The sequence below is a fragment of the Danio rerio genome, chromosome 24 (assembly GCF_049306965.1).
Source record: "Danio rerio strain Tuebingen ecotype United States chromosome 24, GRCz12tu, whole genome shotgun sequence".
NCBI classification, from domain to species: domain Eukaryota; kingdom Metazoa; phylum Chordata; class Actinopteri; order Cypriniformes; family Danionidae; genus Danio; species Danio rerio.
In genome coordinates this window covers 25,746,589-25,762,984 of record NC_133199.1, presented here as the reverse complement: position 1 = coordinate 25,762,984, position 16,396 = coordinate 25,746,589, and the positions used below count along the sequence as shown (strand labels likewise).

At 37.4% G+C, this 16,396-nt stretch overlaps 1 protein-coding gene across 5 annotated transcripts in view; it reads left to right on the top strand.

The window, feature by feature from the left end:
* Positions 1 to 16,396, top strand: part of spata13 (spermatogenesis associated 13) — a 38,665-nt gene that overhangs the window by 21,326 nt on the left and 943 nt on the right. For 2 of the 5 annotated variants that reach the window (XM_021473778.3, XM_021473779.2), the window contains exons 5-13: positions 2,718 to 2,862; positions 2,968 to 3,086; positions 4,990 to 5,169; positions 7,404 to 7,589; positions 9,976 to 10,155; positions 10,237 to 10,469; positions 12,832 to 12,961; positions 14,526 to 14,898; positions 15,013 to 15,087. In XM_021473778.3, coding sequence (XP_021329453.1) covers positions 2,718 to 2,862; positions 2,968 to 3,086; positions 4,990 to 5,169; positions 7,404 to 7,589; positions 9,976 to 10,155; positions 10,237 to 10,469; positions 12,832 to 12,961; positions 14,526 to 14,898; positions 15,013 to 15,087 — 1,621 coding nt within the window. Of the gene's footprint in view, positions 1 to 577; positions 2,863 to 2,967; positions 3,087 to 4,989; positions 5,170 to 7,403; positions 7,590 to 9,975; positions 10,156 to 10,236; positions 10,470 to 12,831; positions 12,962 to 14,525; positions 14,899 to 15,012; positions 15,088 to 16,396 lie in introns of those variants that run through there. The other 3 variants (XR_012399321.1, XR_012399322.1, XM_073940669.1) reach the window with 2 other exon arrangements.

The window sequence follows — 16,396 nt, the reverse complement described above, 5'->3', positions numbered from 1 at the left end:
CCAAATACAGCATTCTGTTTAGTTAACGAAAAAAAGGCAGTTTAAATATAATAATAATATTAATGTGTGATCGCGATTTTTTTTTTGCTCAGAGGAAATACAGTTGTCTGAGCAATAGAGTTTTTGCAGAGAGGGAGGCACCTACAATAAGGCTAAACATTATTTAATACCCACGAGACACTTGTGACTTTATATCACATTTACATTATTTTTCAAAAATGTTTCCTTCCTGATAAAAATAAATATATTTCCAATCTGATATGTAATGGGGAGAAAAAAAGTAGCACGAGTTCAGCTGATGGTGGATTCGAACCGAGTTTATAATTTATCGCGCCAAAAGATAAATCTGTGCGCTATACAAGTGCGCCACCCATCTTGTCTCTATCAATCAGGCATCGATGGGCGTAAACCCTGAAAAGCTTATTCCAACTAGATGCGCTATTTGCAATTAACGTTAGCGAAAAAAAGACACTCCGAAATTGTCCTTTTTTTTCTCCCCCCTCGCAGGGGCCCCTAGTGCGCACGGGCCCCTGGGCCTGTGCCCATAATGCCCATTGGTTAATCCGGCCCTGGCAAGGCTCCTAAAGCATGTGCCCTTGACCAAAAATGCGACCTCCGGTGGACAGTAGCAGCCTTTGAAATGAGATGCAGATTCAGAGTTCCACATGAGGGGGTTATTAATTAGCAAATAATATAAACATTACAAATGTAAACATTAGGTTTGAAGGTTACTTTAACCCCACATTTTAACAACATACTACATGAGAAGATTAGAAGTGATAAGCAATTTGGCTGTTTGCACTAGAACCAACATGAAGAAATTTAAATATGGCCATTCAGAAGCGCAGAATAGTGCACTCGCTGCACTCTGGTGAAATGGTAAGGTTTACAATCTAATTAATGCTCATTATACCTCTTTAACATTATTAAATGTACATGCTAAATGATTAATATTTGTTGGCATTCACTGAGTCACAGTTCTGAAGTTCAGTTTCAAATGGTTTATTTTATTTTCAAGATTTGAGGTGGACTATCTGTTGCTGCTTTCAGGAGTATAGCAATAAACGTCATGTAAATTATCATTCAAACTGACAATATTAATATTTAAAAATGGATTAAAACACATGAGGTGTACCTGAGGTGATTGTTGTTCACTTGTAAGAAATAGAAGCAGTTTCTAAAATTATAAATTTCAGGTGTTGTTAGGACAAAAACAAATTTTATTATGGAAAATATTCCTTCAATCCCGTGCCGTTGCTTTTAGTTATAAAACGGTTCAGATCAGTCTTAAGTCAGCCTTTAAACACGATAGTCAGGCACACTCACGTCAATCTGAAAACCTGCACTTGAATGAACACGTCAGAGGAGGAGCTGAGTGAAAATGTGTTTTGATCCACAAGTGAATACGTAGTTCAACCACTGGGTGTCAAACTTACATACTGCACAATTTTTTGGACTAGCTATCAGTCAAATATGTAAATCCATTTTTGCATCCATACATCAATCCTTAAGATATGCATGTCCATCTATCCATTTAGCACAAGGGGTTGTTGACATGATGTTTCGTTTTTGTTTTGTTCATGATTTTACTAGTGGCTAGTTTAGTAAATGGCAAACATTTTTTTCATCCATATATTTCTAAAAACATAGGAACTTAAGTTTTGTCACTGAAAACTGTGTATTCTGGTGTGATGCTATTTGCTGATTTTAAATCAGGCAATTGCACTGAAAACTTTAAAACTCGTAGGACCATATTCAATATCATATGACTGAATCCCCTGCGATAGCCTTTTTGGTACCACTGTCAAACTACAGGATGTATTTAAGGTACAATTCAGTTAAAATGCTTTAAAAATGCAAACCAATTAATACAGTTAGTGACCCACTTATTATGTTTCAAACATCATGAGACAATTGTCTTCATACATTCATGTTTATCCATCTATACATCCGTACCTTTATCTCTAAATGTGTGCATCATGTCTGTTCTTTCATGTCCATCTGTAATTAAGTTCATACACACTTCCATGCAAATACACATGCATCCATGCACATTTCCAAATCTTCATGCATCGATACATAAGTCTATCAAAGAGCCAATTTCAGTGATCATTTATGTGTGGTGTTTAAAACAATCCTTTCAAGTCCCGTGTGCATTTAAGTAGATCTACTTATGCGTCACCATCATGTGTCTTGCTCACTGTACCATGCCTTTGATGGACTTTGAAACATGCTAACTTTGTTTTATGCTTTATCATTATAAGCAGATGACTACACAATTCGACAATGCCATCAGTGTATTTTGTACAGTGCTCAAAATATGTTGGTTAATAAAAATAAATTGTAAAGCTTTTTTAGAGGCATTTCAGAAATTCAATAATAAGAAACACATGTTTGGTGATCTAAAGAGTAATAAGGTCGCATTAGGTGTCTCCCTTCGGGTGTAGCAGTTTATGAGGAGGTTTAAAAGATCTTTCCAGGCCCTTTTGTTAGTTCTATAGCAGCAATGTGATTCATGTGCTATATTGAAAGAAATTTCAGCTTACAGTTTAATGTTATGCTTGTTAATGTTTTGAGCTGAAGTGTCAGTGTTTATTATGTCACAGGTCATTGTCCTGCTCTGAACAGTCAATGAACTCTGAACATGAAGTCTGTTGAATGGTGGGCTCCATTTAAGGCTGCAGATTGAAAGTCTAATCTATTCTGCTTTGTTTCAGCCGGTTTGTCGTCCTCCAGTGCCCTCTCACAGGGTGCCTCCATACCGAGCAGTTTCTGCCCGTCTGAGACCCTGCGTCTTCTCCCAAAGCACACCGATTGGCCTGGATCGGATGGGGCGTCGCAAAGGGCGCAGAGTGCTCAGTGGTGAGTGTGATTTTTATTTATAAACATGAACATGTAGTTGACTTGCAAATGTGAAGTGAGATTATTTTAATGGAAAGGGAAGGTTAAGTTTTTTTAATGTTTTAGACGGCAGCTCTGATCCAATGCTTGAGGACAGTGTGAGTGAGGAGGATGGCAGCTTTGAAGAACTGACTGAAGGAACACCATATCTTCAACCAGAAGTCGATCTTTTTACTCTCAATCAGGTTGGCTTTTTTGAATGCTTGACATATTTTGGTTACTGTTGATGATATATTGTTTATTTATATACTTTGGCAACACCTCTAAGATGCTTCAAATTACCTACCTGCAAGGCTACCTGAAAAACTATGGGCAAGTGTACCAACTTATTGTTTTAAATGCAACATGTGGTCATACCAAATGATGATGATTATGAAGCTTTTATTTGTCACATACATTTTTACATGTAGCGAAATTGGACCCCCCTGACCATACACAAACATCACACATTTCAGGGTAAGACAGGTCAGACGAGAGGTAGAAAGAGGAAATAAGATGCATTTGGGAAGAGGGAGGTGAAAAAAAAGTCCTCTCCCAGACTGTCCTTCAAGTAGGGCAGTGTGAGATCAGGGGGTTAAAAAAGCCCCAGCAACCAAGCACATAAAAACATAGACATAACATCGCAACAGGGCATGGGAATAGGGGATATGGATATAATCCGATGAAGGCGGCAGCCAAGTGGTCCTGCAGCCAATCGGTGCTGGTCACAGACCCGCCTGACCACACTGGTGGGTGAAAGCACACAAAGGCGTGGAAAGCGTCTCATTTGCTTGTTCTCCAGGGGAAGTTGTTTGTCTTAAGCCGAGGCCGTCTGACAGGAGAGTCACAGGGAAGCCGAAAGAGTAGAAAAGGTTTTTCAATTTTGGGTCAATATCTGCCAATTTCGCAGATATCTAATGTCAGTCACTGGTCTCCAGGTCACACTGACCGCTTTCATCAATCGTCAATTTCCCAGTTATCAAAGTTCTGAATCTTCAATATCCTCCAGGGACAGAGGGCCAGGGACACGATAACCCACTTCTCCCACCCGCCGGTCATGAATCCAGTTATAAACGTCTAAGCAGGACAGTTGGGTTCTCCCGAACCCAGACTTCTCATCGAGAAGATGGTGTCAATTGCGTTCAGAGACTAGTTGATCAAATTCATAATTCTCTATTTGTTTGGAGACCAGGGCAAGGAGAGCCTCAGAGATTGAATAAGACGAGACAAGAGAAGCCAGCCCAGAAAGATATGAAAGGGAGAAGAAAAAAGTGTGACCGCCTTCACTGAGAGCCAAAAAGGAACCAATAAAATAATGAATTGATTTAATTTAGATAGGTTAATTGATAAATAAATTGTATCTTTTTTTAAAGCATCCTCATTTTACAGCATTTTTTAAGCATCTTAGAGACGTTGCCAAAGTTCTTCTGGATTTAGTTTGTCTCAGTTTGTTCTTTTTCTTCATATCATTCCAGATAGACTGGATGATGATCAGATTAAATCTCTGTGTGGAGCACTGGCATTGTCAGACTCCTTGTGCAGACAATAATCACACTGTATAATTACAATTGATGACAAAAATAATTTTTGAAAATGTAAATTGATATTTCAAACTGACATGCTACAGAAAAATAGAAATAACCTACTTTAAACCTTTTTTGGGGGGTGAAAAAACTAGTGGCCTAAGACTTTTGCACAGTACTGTATATATGTTTATATCTATGGGGCTGGAAAATATAAAAATCTATATTTCTTTAAGTATATGTGTCATATGTACTGTTAATTTTCTAAAAATCTCTTTTGACTGTAGTAAAAGTTATTTTTAAGTTGCACAGTGCTATGTTAAGTCTACTTTTAGCATATTTATGCAAGTGTTTAAAACTATTTACTGCTGTTTCCACTTAAAGGTTGCACAATACAGCCCAGGTCATATTTCACTGTGTATCTCTTCTTACCTGTTCAGTAGTGTTTGTGTGCATAGTTGTTTTACTTGTTGTGTGGGATCGTCACTCTCTTCCAGTGCATGATGTCATTCTGCACTGTTCTTATCATGTCATTTTATCTGACCTTTAGCCTGAGTGTAATCTCTCTCTCTCTCTCGTTCTCCAGCACATAGAGTCGGGTCGGGCCGTGTATGCAGAGGCTCTGTGGGACCATGTCACAATGGAGGAGCAGGAGCTGGCCTTTAAAGCCGGGGAGGTGATCCGAGTTCTGGATGTTCAGGAGCAGGACTGGTGGTGGGGGATGGTGGGCGATCGGGAGGCTTGGTTTCCCTCTAGCTTTGTGCGGGTGAGTTAAACACTACAAAGCATCCATGGCAAATTTCACAATATACATATTAAAGTATAAAGATACATTTAGGGTGTACTCAGACTAGGCACGGTTGACTTGAATAATGCCCAGGTGCAATTGTCCCACCTCCCCTCTTACCCTAGGCCTGCACTCACATTGCATTTTTTTTGCCTTACGAGCCTGAGCACACTTAAGTCATTGATGCAACTGTTCAGTTTAACAGAAGCGCTCTCACTCAGTTTAATAGAGAATGCTTTAGTTATATTGTTTTGTATTATTTTAAGTCATCAAATCTTTTGCTGAACAGATCCACCACTTCTGATGCTCATAAATATTCATGAAAGTTATCATGCTGCATGTACTAGAAGGTAGCAGCTGACGTGCAGCGAGGAGTTTGCGTCTTTAATAAACTATGACAGTTCGCGTTCATTGAGAAGTAAGAAAGATTAAAAAAACCATACGAAACAGTCTCTTAAAAGTGATGTCAGGTCTTCAGTTTCACGCTCACACTACAAGTGTATTGTGCCAACCAAACCACGCTCTGGCTCAGCTCTTTCAACCGGGCCAGGGCCAGCCAACTGAACTGATTCGGAGCACTCGCACTTGTCAAATGAACTGGGAAACGGGAGTCAAACATACCTGTGCACGGCTGGGATAACCTAGTGTGAGTACACCCATAAACATACCTTATGCCTCTTCAGGGAGGATGCATTTAGAATCCGTATATCCTGCATTTTGTGTTCTGATGAGCTATGAAAACTCGATGCCTGTTTCACAGATCTGCTCCTTTTTTAGTCTCAATGCCTCTCCTGTTTTCAAAATAAGAGTCCCACATACATCGTATGTTTATTACAACCTTAGATAAATAAAAAAAGGGGGAGAAAATATTGCTGTAAACTCACTAGGTTAATCAAACGCTGCCTGAGGCGTGCATAATAATAAACCTGAGTGAATCTGAGTGTTCTGATTTTGCTCTGATTGGCCAGTTTTTCACTGACACTCACAGGGTTTAAATGATAATGAGGAATGGAGTTCGAGACTCATTTTGTGTCATAGCCATGTACTGAACTAAATATTCAGCTATGCCTATGTATATTCAGATTTTCATTCTATGGCACTTTTAATATAACATATAAAAGAGAACAATAGGGATGTTTTCTCCACTCCCGAGTGTAAATCAATGCCTACAAAAGAAGGACTTGTTTACATTTATACTTATATATGGTGTACTAATGAATGACAAATTTCAGAGGGGTTTTTGGTGGAAAATTAACAGTTTAGATCAGTGTTTCTCAACCACGTTTCTGGAGGACCACCAACACTGCATGTTTTGGATGTCTCTTTTTTTTCTGTCACACCCATTACAGGCCTTTCAGTCTCTGCTAATGAGCTGATGATCTAAATCAAGTGTGTTTAGTTAGAGATATAGCAATATGTAGAGCTGGTAGTCCTCCAGGAACATGGTTGAGAAACACAGGTTTAGATGAAGTGATTAATCTGTAAATGAGGTGATAGATTAACTCATTTGTAAATTTAAAAAGTCATTATTAGTGTGACAGCATTAGTATATTTCAATAGTTTGCTCCTGCACAACCATAGAGGCTGGAACATGTTTCTAGGACCATCTGCATTACTAGGACCTTGTTGTTCCTGTTGTATCCAGTTAGGGGTGAGATATTTAACCCAATAATATTTTTAAAGTTTATGCTCACCTTCACATTCAAACTTAACTGTGTGTTTTGACATCCAAGGGTTTAGGGGTAGGAGTGAGGTAGGGCCATATAACATGGGGTCCTAGAAATGCAGTCCTGAAACTGCAGACACTCCAGGTTGTGCAGGAACACTCTTCTCTTATATTTAGGCCTCTAAACATAGTAACCCAGCCGAGATGTTTGCTCTGGGTAAACCAAGCGGAAATGCTTGATGTGTCATCGAAGCAGCGTGTGCCGGCCTACTGGTTTGCAAGAAGTAAGGGTGTACGGAAGCAGGTTTTATTGTTTTCAGCTCCAGATTAATGCATCACATTGTAAATCTATGACTGTGTCAAGATCCAACAAGATGAGTCAATCTAAAACAAAGAGGCTTTTGGGTGATTTGATCATGACTTCCTGTACAAGTGGATTAACCAGATGCCTCAGAAACAATTGATTGTTGTGTAAAAATTGTGCTTCTTCATAGTTGCCCTCTGTTTGATCCTCCGTGATTGACTTTAATGATATGTTGTTGTCAAGGTTCGGGTGAATCAAGAGGATTCGAGCAGTGAGAGTGTAGAAAGCACGCCAGATACAGAGGAGCCCATCCCATCAGACTCGCACAAACAAAACCCTGAGCACCGAAAGCAGATGAGAGCCAATGTGGTCAAAGAGATTATGGACACGGAGCGAGTTTACATCAAACATCTCAAAGATATCTGTGAGGTGAGCGTCTGTCCCTACCACTTCACGTTCACCTTGTGTTTGTTTGCCTTGTTTTGTGGTCGGTGTACACTGTTTATTATCAAGAAACCCTTATCTTCCATTTAGAGCGGCAATCATTCTCCTACTCCTATCATTTAAAATGGCAGATTAAGATTAAAACACATTTGCCTACTTTCAAGATAAGTTAACAGCATTATTTCAGAAAATAGGTGTAGCGCTCAGGGACTTTTAATGATATTAAACACCACCCTTAGAGAAACATAAGGATATTAGCATACTTGGTGTCATATCAACTTTTTAAAAATATGTCATGTAATGTTGATCACAAAATTATATGCCCACTTGTGAAATTGTTATTCTTTTAAACTGTTAATGAAGTGAATTAAAAAAAATTAAAGGGCACCTATTTTACCCTTTGCAAGATGTAAAATAAGCCTTTGGTGTCTCCAGAATGTGTCTGTTAAGTTTCAGCTCAAAAATACCCATCAGATTATTTATTATAGCCTCCACAATCTGCCCATTTTAGTGTCTGAGTTTACGGTAGCTGTTTTTGTAGCCTGTGGTTTTAAATGCAAATGAGCTGCTTCTCCCAGCCCACCATTCCCACATGCATGTGGGCTTCTCCTCATGTCCTACAACAGATAAACAGCACAGTGATGACTTGAATGAAGCTGAAATAAAGCTCATTAGTCAAAAATACAGAGTAAGTTTATTTGATTCATTTGTACTAGAGTTTATTCAAGCCTTTCTCAAATGATAAGTCTCACACAAATGTTAAGCGGTTAAGAAGTACATAGCGATTTTACTGTCTTTATTACAAACATGTTGTTGTAAAAACATTTTAAACTTATTAAAAAAAAAAGATAATTGGAACAAATATTTTAATCCCAGTTATTTGCAAAAAATGTTCTGTGGACGTGTGTGAATTTTCTTAGACATGGCGTCTGTAAATCAATTCGGTGGGCAGGGAAACCGCACTCCTACGCCATGTTGCGGTGGGCCTCAAAATCACTGGATTTTGGCTCCTATTTTAACATCAGGAAATTTTTAAAAAGAGACTTGTGTTTATATCACTCCAGTATGACTGTTGACACACTATACCTACACACAGTTTTGTCCAAGCAGCTTACAAACGTTGATTTTCATCATAGGTGCCCTTTAAATGTAATAATTGTAGTAACTAATTTCTCTTTATTAGTTGTTTTGCAAGATACCAGTATTTAGCTTAAATTCCTATTTAAAGGTGTAACTAGGTTAAATAACTGGGCAAGCTATGATGTCATTGGGCAAGTCATTTAATAAAAGAAAAAAGGTAGTTTAGCTGTTTTAATTATTATTATTGATTCCAGCCATACATTAAAGAAAAAAATCTTTCTCCAAAAGAAAAGTATAATAGGAAATATTGTGAAAAAATGTCCTTGCTGTGTTAAACATCACATATTTGAAAAAGAATTACAAATTATAAAACTGTATATTAAAATAGAAAAGTGTATATAATTATTTTTGTATGTATTATTCTACATTGCAATACTATTTCAGAAATATTTATTGCAAAGAAATGCAATCTTGATAAGTTACAAACTCAACACATTTTAAATAACTGGTTCCACACATTGAAACAGTTAAAACTCAAATCAGAGATTATTAATTATTATTTAGATACTAATTCATTGAAACTACATGCAGTAATATGTGATTGTGAATATCTAAAATGGCAGTATGCTAAAGTATGGTCATGTGATTATACTGCTTTTCGGTTATTTGTAGTCCAATGTAAATTAGTTGTGTTTGTGAAATTTCTTCTTTAAAAAAAATCTAGAAGCACATAGTACATATATCATAGTTCAAATTAGTTAGGGTAGTTCTTAAAATTAATTTAGAGCTAAAAATAATATATATTTTTTAATTTGACTGCTTCATGATTGAGCGAGGTGGATATATATATATATATTTTCATAACATTATGTCATTATAATAATATTATATTTTATTGTATTTTAAATAATGTTTGTTTATGTAAAACATTTATTTGTTTGACTCAAAATATGATAGAAAATTATGTTATATATAGTTTATAGGTATAATTTATACTTCTAGATATTTATTGAGGGCCCCCAGATGTCCTGAGGGCCCTAAGTGGCCACTTATCTTACTTATTGGTTACATCCACCCCTGGGTTCATCTATCAAACTGAAATTCAATTACTATATGTTACATTTGTATTTTGTATTTTAGGGAAGCTTTCTCATCGCTGACCTCTGCTGGTCAAATGCTTAAAATTTTTGGATCTTTGAAGGAACTTTGCAAACGATGCGCAAATCGATCAGTTTGAATATACTGATGTATTTGCAATATTTAATCAATATTTAATCATTTGTTGTTGCAGGGATATATTCGTCAATGTAGAAAGCACCCTGGCATGTTCACAGACACACAGCTAAAGACAATCTTCAGCAACATCGAGGACATCTACAGGTTCCAGAGGAAGTTTCTGAAGGATTTGGAAAGGAAATACAACCCTGAAAATCCTCATCTAAGTGAGATAGGCTCCTGCTTCCTTCAACAGGTACCACTGGATTCACAAGAACAATGGAAATTAATGTTTTCCTCACAAATTGCTGATATCCCATGTTTTTCTCTCTCTCAGGAGGAAGGTTTCTCCATATACTCTGAGTACTGTAACACACATCCAGTAGCGTGTGCTGAACTGCAGCGACTGATGAAACAGAGCCGATATAAACACTTCTTTGAAGCCTGTCGTCTCCTGCAGCAGATGATTGACATTTCCATTGCTGGATTCTTGCTCACACCAGTGCAGAAGATTTGTAAATACCCTCTTCAGCTAGGAGAGCTTTTGAAATACACACCCAAAGAACACAGGTAGCACATTGTGTGGTGTGTGTGTGTCTGTCTGTCTGTGTATACGTGCTATTAATATTTAACAATTTTGGGGTTGGTAACTGTTTTAATGTTTTCAAAGATGTGTTTAATGTTATTGCCTTGTGCATATTTTAATTTGATGCTAAATTTAATAAACTGTAAATCAAAATTATGATTTAAAATAACAGTTGTAATAAATATGTATATATGTATATTTATATATATATATATATATATATATATATATATATATATATATATATATATATATATATATATATATATATATATCATTCTAATGAGCTCATTTAATGCTTAATAGTCATTATTATTATTATTATTATTATTATTATTATTATTATTAATGTCAAAAAATGATGTGCTGATCGATATTTTTGTGAAAATGGAAAAAAAACCTCAGGACATTTTTTTTTTTTTTTTTACTAATATAATGCCATTTTTATTTTATTTTATTTTATTTTACTGACCCCAAAGTTTTTGATATAACTTCTATATATGAGTACACTCAACAGCCACTTTATTAGGTACACCTTAAGGCTGATTTATACTTCTGCGTCAAATACTTATACTTCGGCGTCGCTGACGTGCACCTCTCAAAAAAAATGTAACTACACGTCACAACGACGCGTAGCACAAACTCTGTGATTGGTCGGCTTGGTAGCGCTGACGAGTCTGGGTGGGACTGAGAGCCGCGTGAATGGTGCAAGCCTGATGGAGCGATTGTTTACAAGTGTGGAGTCCCGTGAAGGAGCTCCGGATGGAAAGTTTTGTTTTGTGTTTACCTCATAGTTAAAGTTGTTGCATGTCCGCCGGTTCCTGCCTCAAAATGAGCGAGTTTGAGCCACTTGTACATCCCGGAAGTGTTCAGGAAAAGCAAAACAGCACCGAAGAAACCCGACACAGAGGAGCATTAACACCTCACTGCCCACTAGCGTTTCGGAAGTGTTAATGCAGACCAACAGAGGCAGCGCGCAGAAGTATACAGTAAATGCACAGCTACGCGCGTTGCATGCGCCGTGGGTTACGCTGGTCACTTGACGCAGAAGTATAAACCAGGCTTTACTAGTACCGGGTTAGACCCCCTTTTGGCTTCAAAACTGCCTTAATCCTCCGTGGCATAGATTCAACAAGGTACTGGGAAAAAATCTTAAAGATTTTGGTCTATATTAACATGATTGCATCATGCAATTGCTTTTAATCTTTAAGATTTGTCAGCTGCACATCCATGATGCGAATCTTCTGTTCCACCGCATGCCAAATGTCTCTATTGGATTGAGATCTGGTGACTGTGGAGGCCATTTGAGTACAGTGAACTCATTGTCATGATCAAGAAACCAGTCTGATATGATTCACGCTTTAGGACATCGCACGTTATCCTGCTGGAAGTAGCCATCAGAAGATGGGTACACTGTAATCATAAAGGGATGGACATGGTCAGCAACAATACTCGGGTAGGCTGTGGCATTGACATGATGCTCAATTTGTACTAATGGGTCCAAAGTGTGCCAAGAAATATCCCCCACACCATACCACCACCCCCAACAGCCTGAGATGTTGATACAAGACAGGATGGATCCATTTTAATATTGTTGATGCTAAATTCTGACCCTACCATCTGCAGAAATCGAGACTCTTCAGATCAGCTAACGTTTTTTCAAGTTTCTGTTGTGCATTTTTGGTGAGCCTCTGTGAATTGTAGTCTCAGTTTCCTGTTCTTAGCTGACAGGAGTGGTACCCAGTGTGGTCTTCTGCTGCTATAGCTCATCTGCCTCAAGGTTGGAAGTGTTGTGTGTTCAGAAATGCTCTTCTGCATAACTAGGTTGTAACGAGTGGTTATTTGAGTTACTGTTGCCATTCTATCAGCTCAAACCAGTCTGGCCATTCTCCTCTGACCTCTGGCATCAACAAGGCATTTGCGCCCACAGAACTGCCACTCACTGGATATTTTCTCTTTTTCTGACCATTCTTTGTAAACCCCAGAGATTGTTGTGCATGAAAATCAGAGTAGATCAACAGTTTCTGAAATACTCAGACCAGCCCGTCTGGCACCAACAACTGTGCCAAAGTCAAAGTCACTTGAATAACATTTGTTCCCCATTCTGATGCTCAGTTTGAACAGTAGCAGATCGTCTTGACCATGTAAACATGCCTAAATGCATTGAGTTGCTGCCATATGATTGGGTGATTAGAAATTTGCATAAACGAGCAGTTGGACAGGGGGTAGCTAATAAAGTGGCCGGTGAGTGTATATGATATGGGAAATATATTGTTTTGTTTTTTATTTCTTGTATCAAAAGCATTTTTACCATGACAATAAAATAATAGTTATTTTTCTCCTCAGTGACTTTGCAGGGGTGTGTGCGGCACATAAAGCGATGAAGAATGTGGCAAGTCTGATAAATGAGAGGAAAAGGCGTCTTGAGAGCATTGACACCATCGCTCACTGGCAGGTGGCCATCCTGCACTGGGCGGTCAGTAACAACAAATATTTAAAGCATTACATAAAGGCGTCCAGTTATGCCCTTTTTAGTGGATGTAAAATACGTTTCAGATGCCCTCTTAACTTGTCTGTGAAGATCAGCTTAAAAAAACCTCACAGATTATTTATTATCAGGGCTCCAGACTCCCTTTTGAGAGCATGAAAAGCACTAAAATGTTTTCCAGAGTGTAGAAGTAACACCTACCATCATGTAGTACTGCTGCACATGTAATAACGAAATGTCAAGTTTTGTCTCTTAGAAGTGCACATTTGACAGAAGCTTGAGTTAAGTGTAAAAGGAGCTGGAGTTGGGATCAAGATGTACTTTTTTTTAATTAACAATCAAAAATCTTTACTTAAGACATTTTTCTTTTTAATGAAGGCTTATAAGCTGGAGTAACTGCCAAAGACAGTGTTATTGTTTGCATGTTTTAGTGATTAAATAGTAAGAAACGCAAGAAATATAAGTATGAAGTTTTGACTGAATTGGTGTATGGACCCTTTTCACAAGACTGTTCGACATCATCTTAAATCCTTGAAAGTTTTTAATATTTGGATTTTTAAAAAGGTGTACATACATTTATTTATGTATATATTGTATCATCTTTACATCAAATTACAAAAAAATGAATTACCACTTGTGCAAGGCACATGAGATACAGAGTAATTGGGCAGGACAGTAGATTTGACGATGATTGTCTAATGCAGGGTTTTTCAAAGTCTAAGACAGTGGGCCTCCCTTTTGACACAACTTATCCATTGGCGCCCCCCTCCTCCCAAACACGCACGCACACACACACACACACACACACACAAAAAAAAATTTTGGAGGTTTTTCTGCTACCTCATCATGCTTGGTTTCCAGGTGTCGCCGAAGTTTAGCGAGTCTCATGCTGTCATTAGTCTAAATATCTTGACAAACCACACATAAAGGTCGTGGTTCATCAGCTGGTCCTGTCCACGTAAATCCTAAACTCAAATACTGACCATCATATCATCGTCTTTTGGGTTTAAGCCCTGAACTTGAAGGCTTTGAATCGGGGGGTCTCAGAAACCGATCCGTTTTATTAGCAGCATAATTAGCAGGCATATACCTGTATTGGCGGGCTTGCCAAACAGAAGCGAATTCACAGCTATGGCCTTCTGGGTAAAAAAAGGTTTTCTTATTTTTGATGTATTATTTTTTTAGCTTTGTTTAATTAAAACGTTTAAAAGTTATAAAAATACATATAATAATTAAACTTAATAATTATATTTTTATTATATAATATTTTTTCCCGCGCCTCCCCTGACATGCTCTGGCGCCCCCCTGGGGAGGCGCGCCTCACACTTTGAAAACCCCTGGTCTAATGCAATAAAGATTAATTGGATATCATGTTGGTCTGTTTATTAGATTACTGGCTGGTTAATTTGTTGGCTCATTCACAGGTGTAAACAGGGCATTTTGTACTTCAGTATGCAGCAACTTTTTTAGGTTTCAAAGCTTGTATGGATGTTTAAAAAGGAAAATAATATATATTTATTTAATACACCTTTTTTATCTCTATTTCCATCAGGGTGAGGATGTGTTAGCAAGAAGCTCAGAGCTCATCCACTCTGGCGAGTTAACTCGGATAGTACGGCCTGGAAAAACCCAGCAGCGCAGCTACTTTCTGTTTGACCATCAGCTGGTGTTCTGTAAGAAAGACGTCCTGCGCAGAGACCTGCTGCACTACCGCGGCCGTATGGACACAGATCTGCTGGAGCCGAGTGACCTGCCTGATGGACGGCACACAGAGCTGGGCCTGCTGAAGAACGCCTTTCTCCTGCGCCATGCGGAGAACCTGAACGTGCTGTGTGTGCTGTGCTGCAAGAAGAGCCAGGATAAGCAGCGATGGCTACAGGCTTTTGCCCGGGAGCGTAAACGTGTACAGGAAGACCAAGAGATGGGTGAGTCTCACAGCTGAAGCCATCAATTTGAGTAGGAGTATGCTAATGTTCTGATATGAAATGTACAAGCTATGCATTTTAAAAAAACATATTCATTTTTTGTGCTCTTTTAAGGGATGGAGATTACTGAAGCCCAGAGGAAGCAAGCAGTTCATAATGCCAGGAAATCTAAACACGGCAAAATGAAAAGTATGTCCAGATACTATTATCATATCTGCGGTCAAATCAAAATAATAATAAAAAAAAAAAAAATATATATATATATATATATATATATAATACTTTTATTATTATTTATTCATTTTTTGCATTTTAGGGTTAATTATTAATTAATTTTCAAATGTTTATTTAAAGACATGTCTCTGTTGGAATAGAATTATGAAAATGGTTTCATTTAGTTTTATTTTCGTTACTAATGAAACTAAATTATAGACTGAGGGAATATGAATGGTGGCTGAGAGAGCTTAACATTGCTGCAATTTAAGAAACACATACAATTACAAAAAAGTGCTGCATTTTCCCACAATGTAAACAAAATTATGAAATGCGCTGCAATTCATGTTTCAAGGGGACCCAAAAAACGTTATGGGTGTCACTGTGACATGACTATTCCTCAGTGAAGTTTTAGGAGATCTTTAAAAGGTGACTTTTTTGTTTGTTTATTTTAACATCCCGATTCCCATGTCTTTAGTATTTATTAGCCTAAATAACTATCTAATAAATAACTAAACTAGCTGGTCCGTCACGTTTTTGGGTCTCCTTGAAACATTTCTGTTGTGTTGTGAGAAAATGCAGCGCATTTCATTCATTTGTTTGTGTTGTGTGAAAATGCAGTACGTTTTATTAGTTTTTTGCATTGAGAAATTGCAGCATGTTTCATTAATTGTTTGCATTGTGTGAAAATGCATCACATACATTTAAAGTCAGAATTTATTTTATCTTTGCCATGATGACCGTAAATAATATTTGACTAGATATTTTTCAAGACACTTCTATACAGCTTAAAGTGACATTTAAAGGCTTAACTAGGTTAGTTAGGGTAACTAGGCAGGTTAGGGTAATTAGGCAAGTCATTGCATATTGATAGTTAGTTCTGTAGACTATCAAAAATATATAGCTTAAAGGGGCTAATAATTTTGTCCTTAAAATGGTGTTTAAAAAATTTAAAACTGCTTTTATTCTAGACAAAATAAAACTAATTAGACTTTCTCCAGAAGGAAAAATATTATCAGACAAACTGTGAAAATTTCCTTGCTCTGTTAGACATCATTTGGGAAATATTTAAATAGAAAACAAAATCAAATGGGGGTTAATAATTCTGACTTCAACTGTATTTTAAAAATGGGTTTGCTTTGTGAGGATTTGCAGCACATGTGCTGTCAAACGGATGAAGATCTTTTCTTAAATTGCAGCACGTTTAGCTCTCTCGGACACCGTGAATATCTGTTATCAGTGGCATTTAACAATATTTATTGGATTTACTTTTTTGATTATTCGT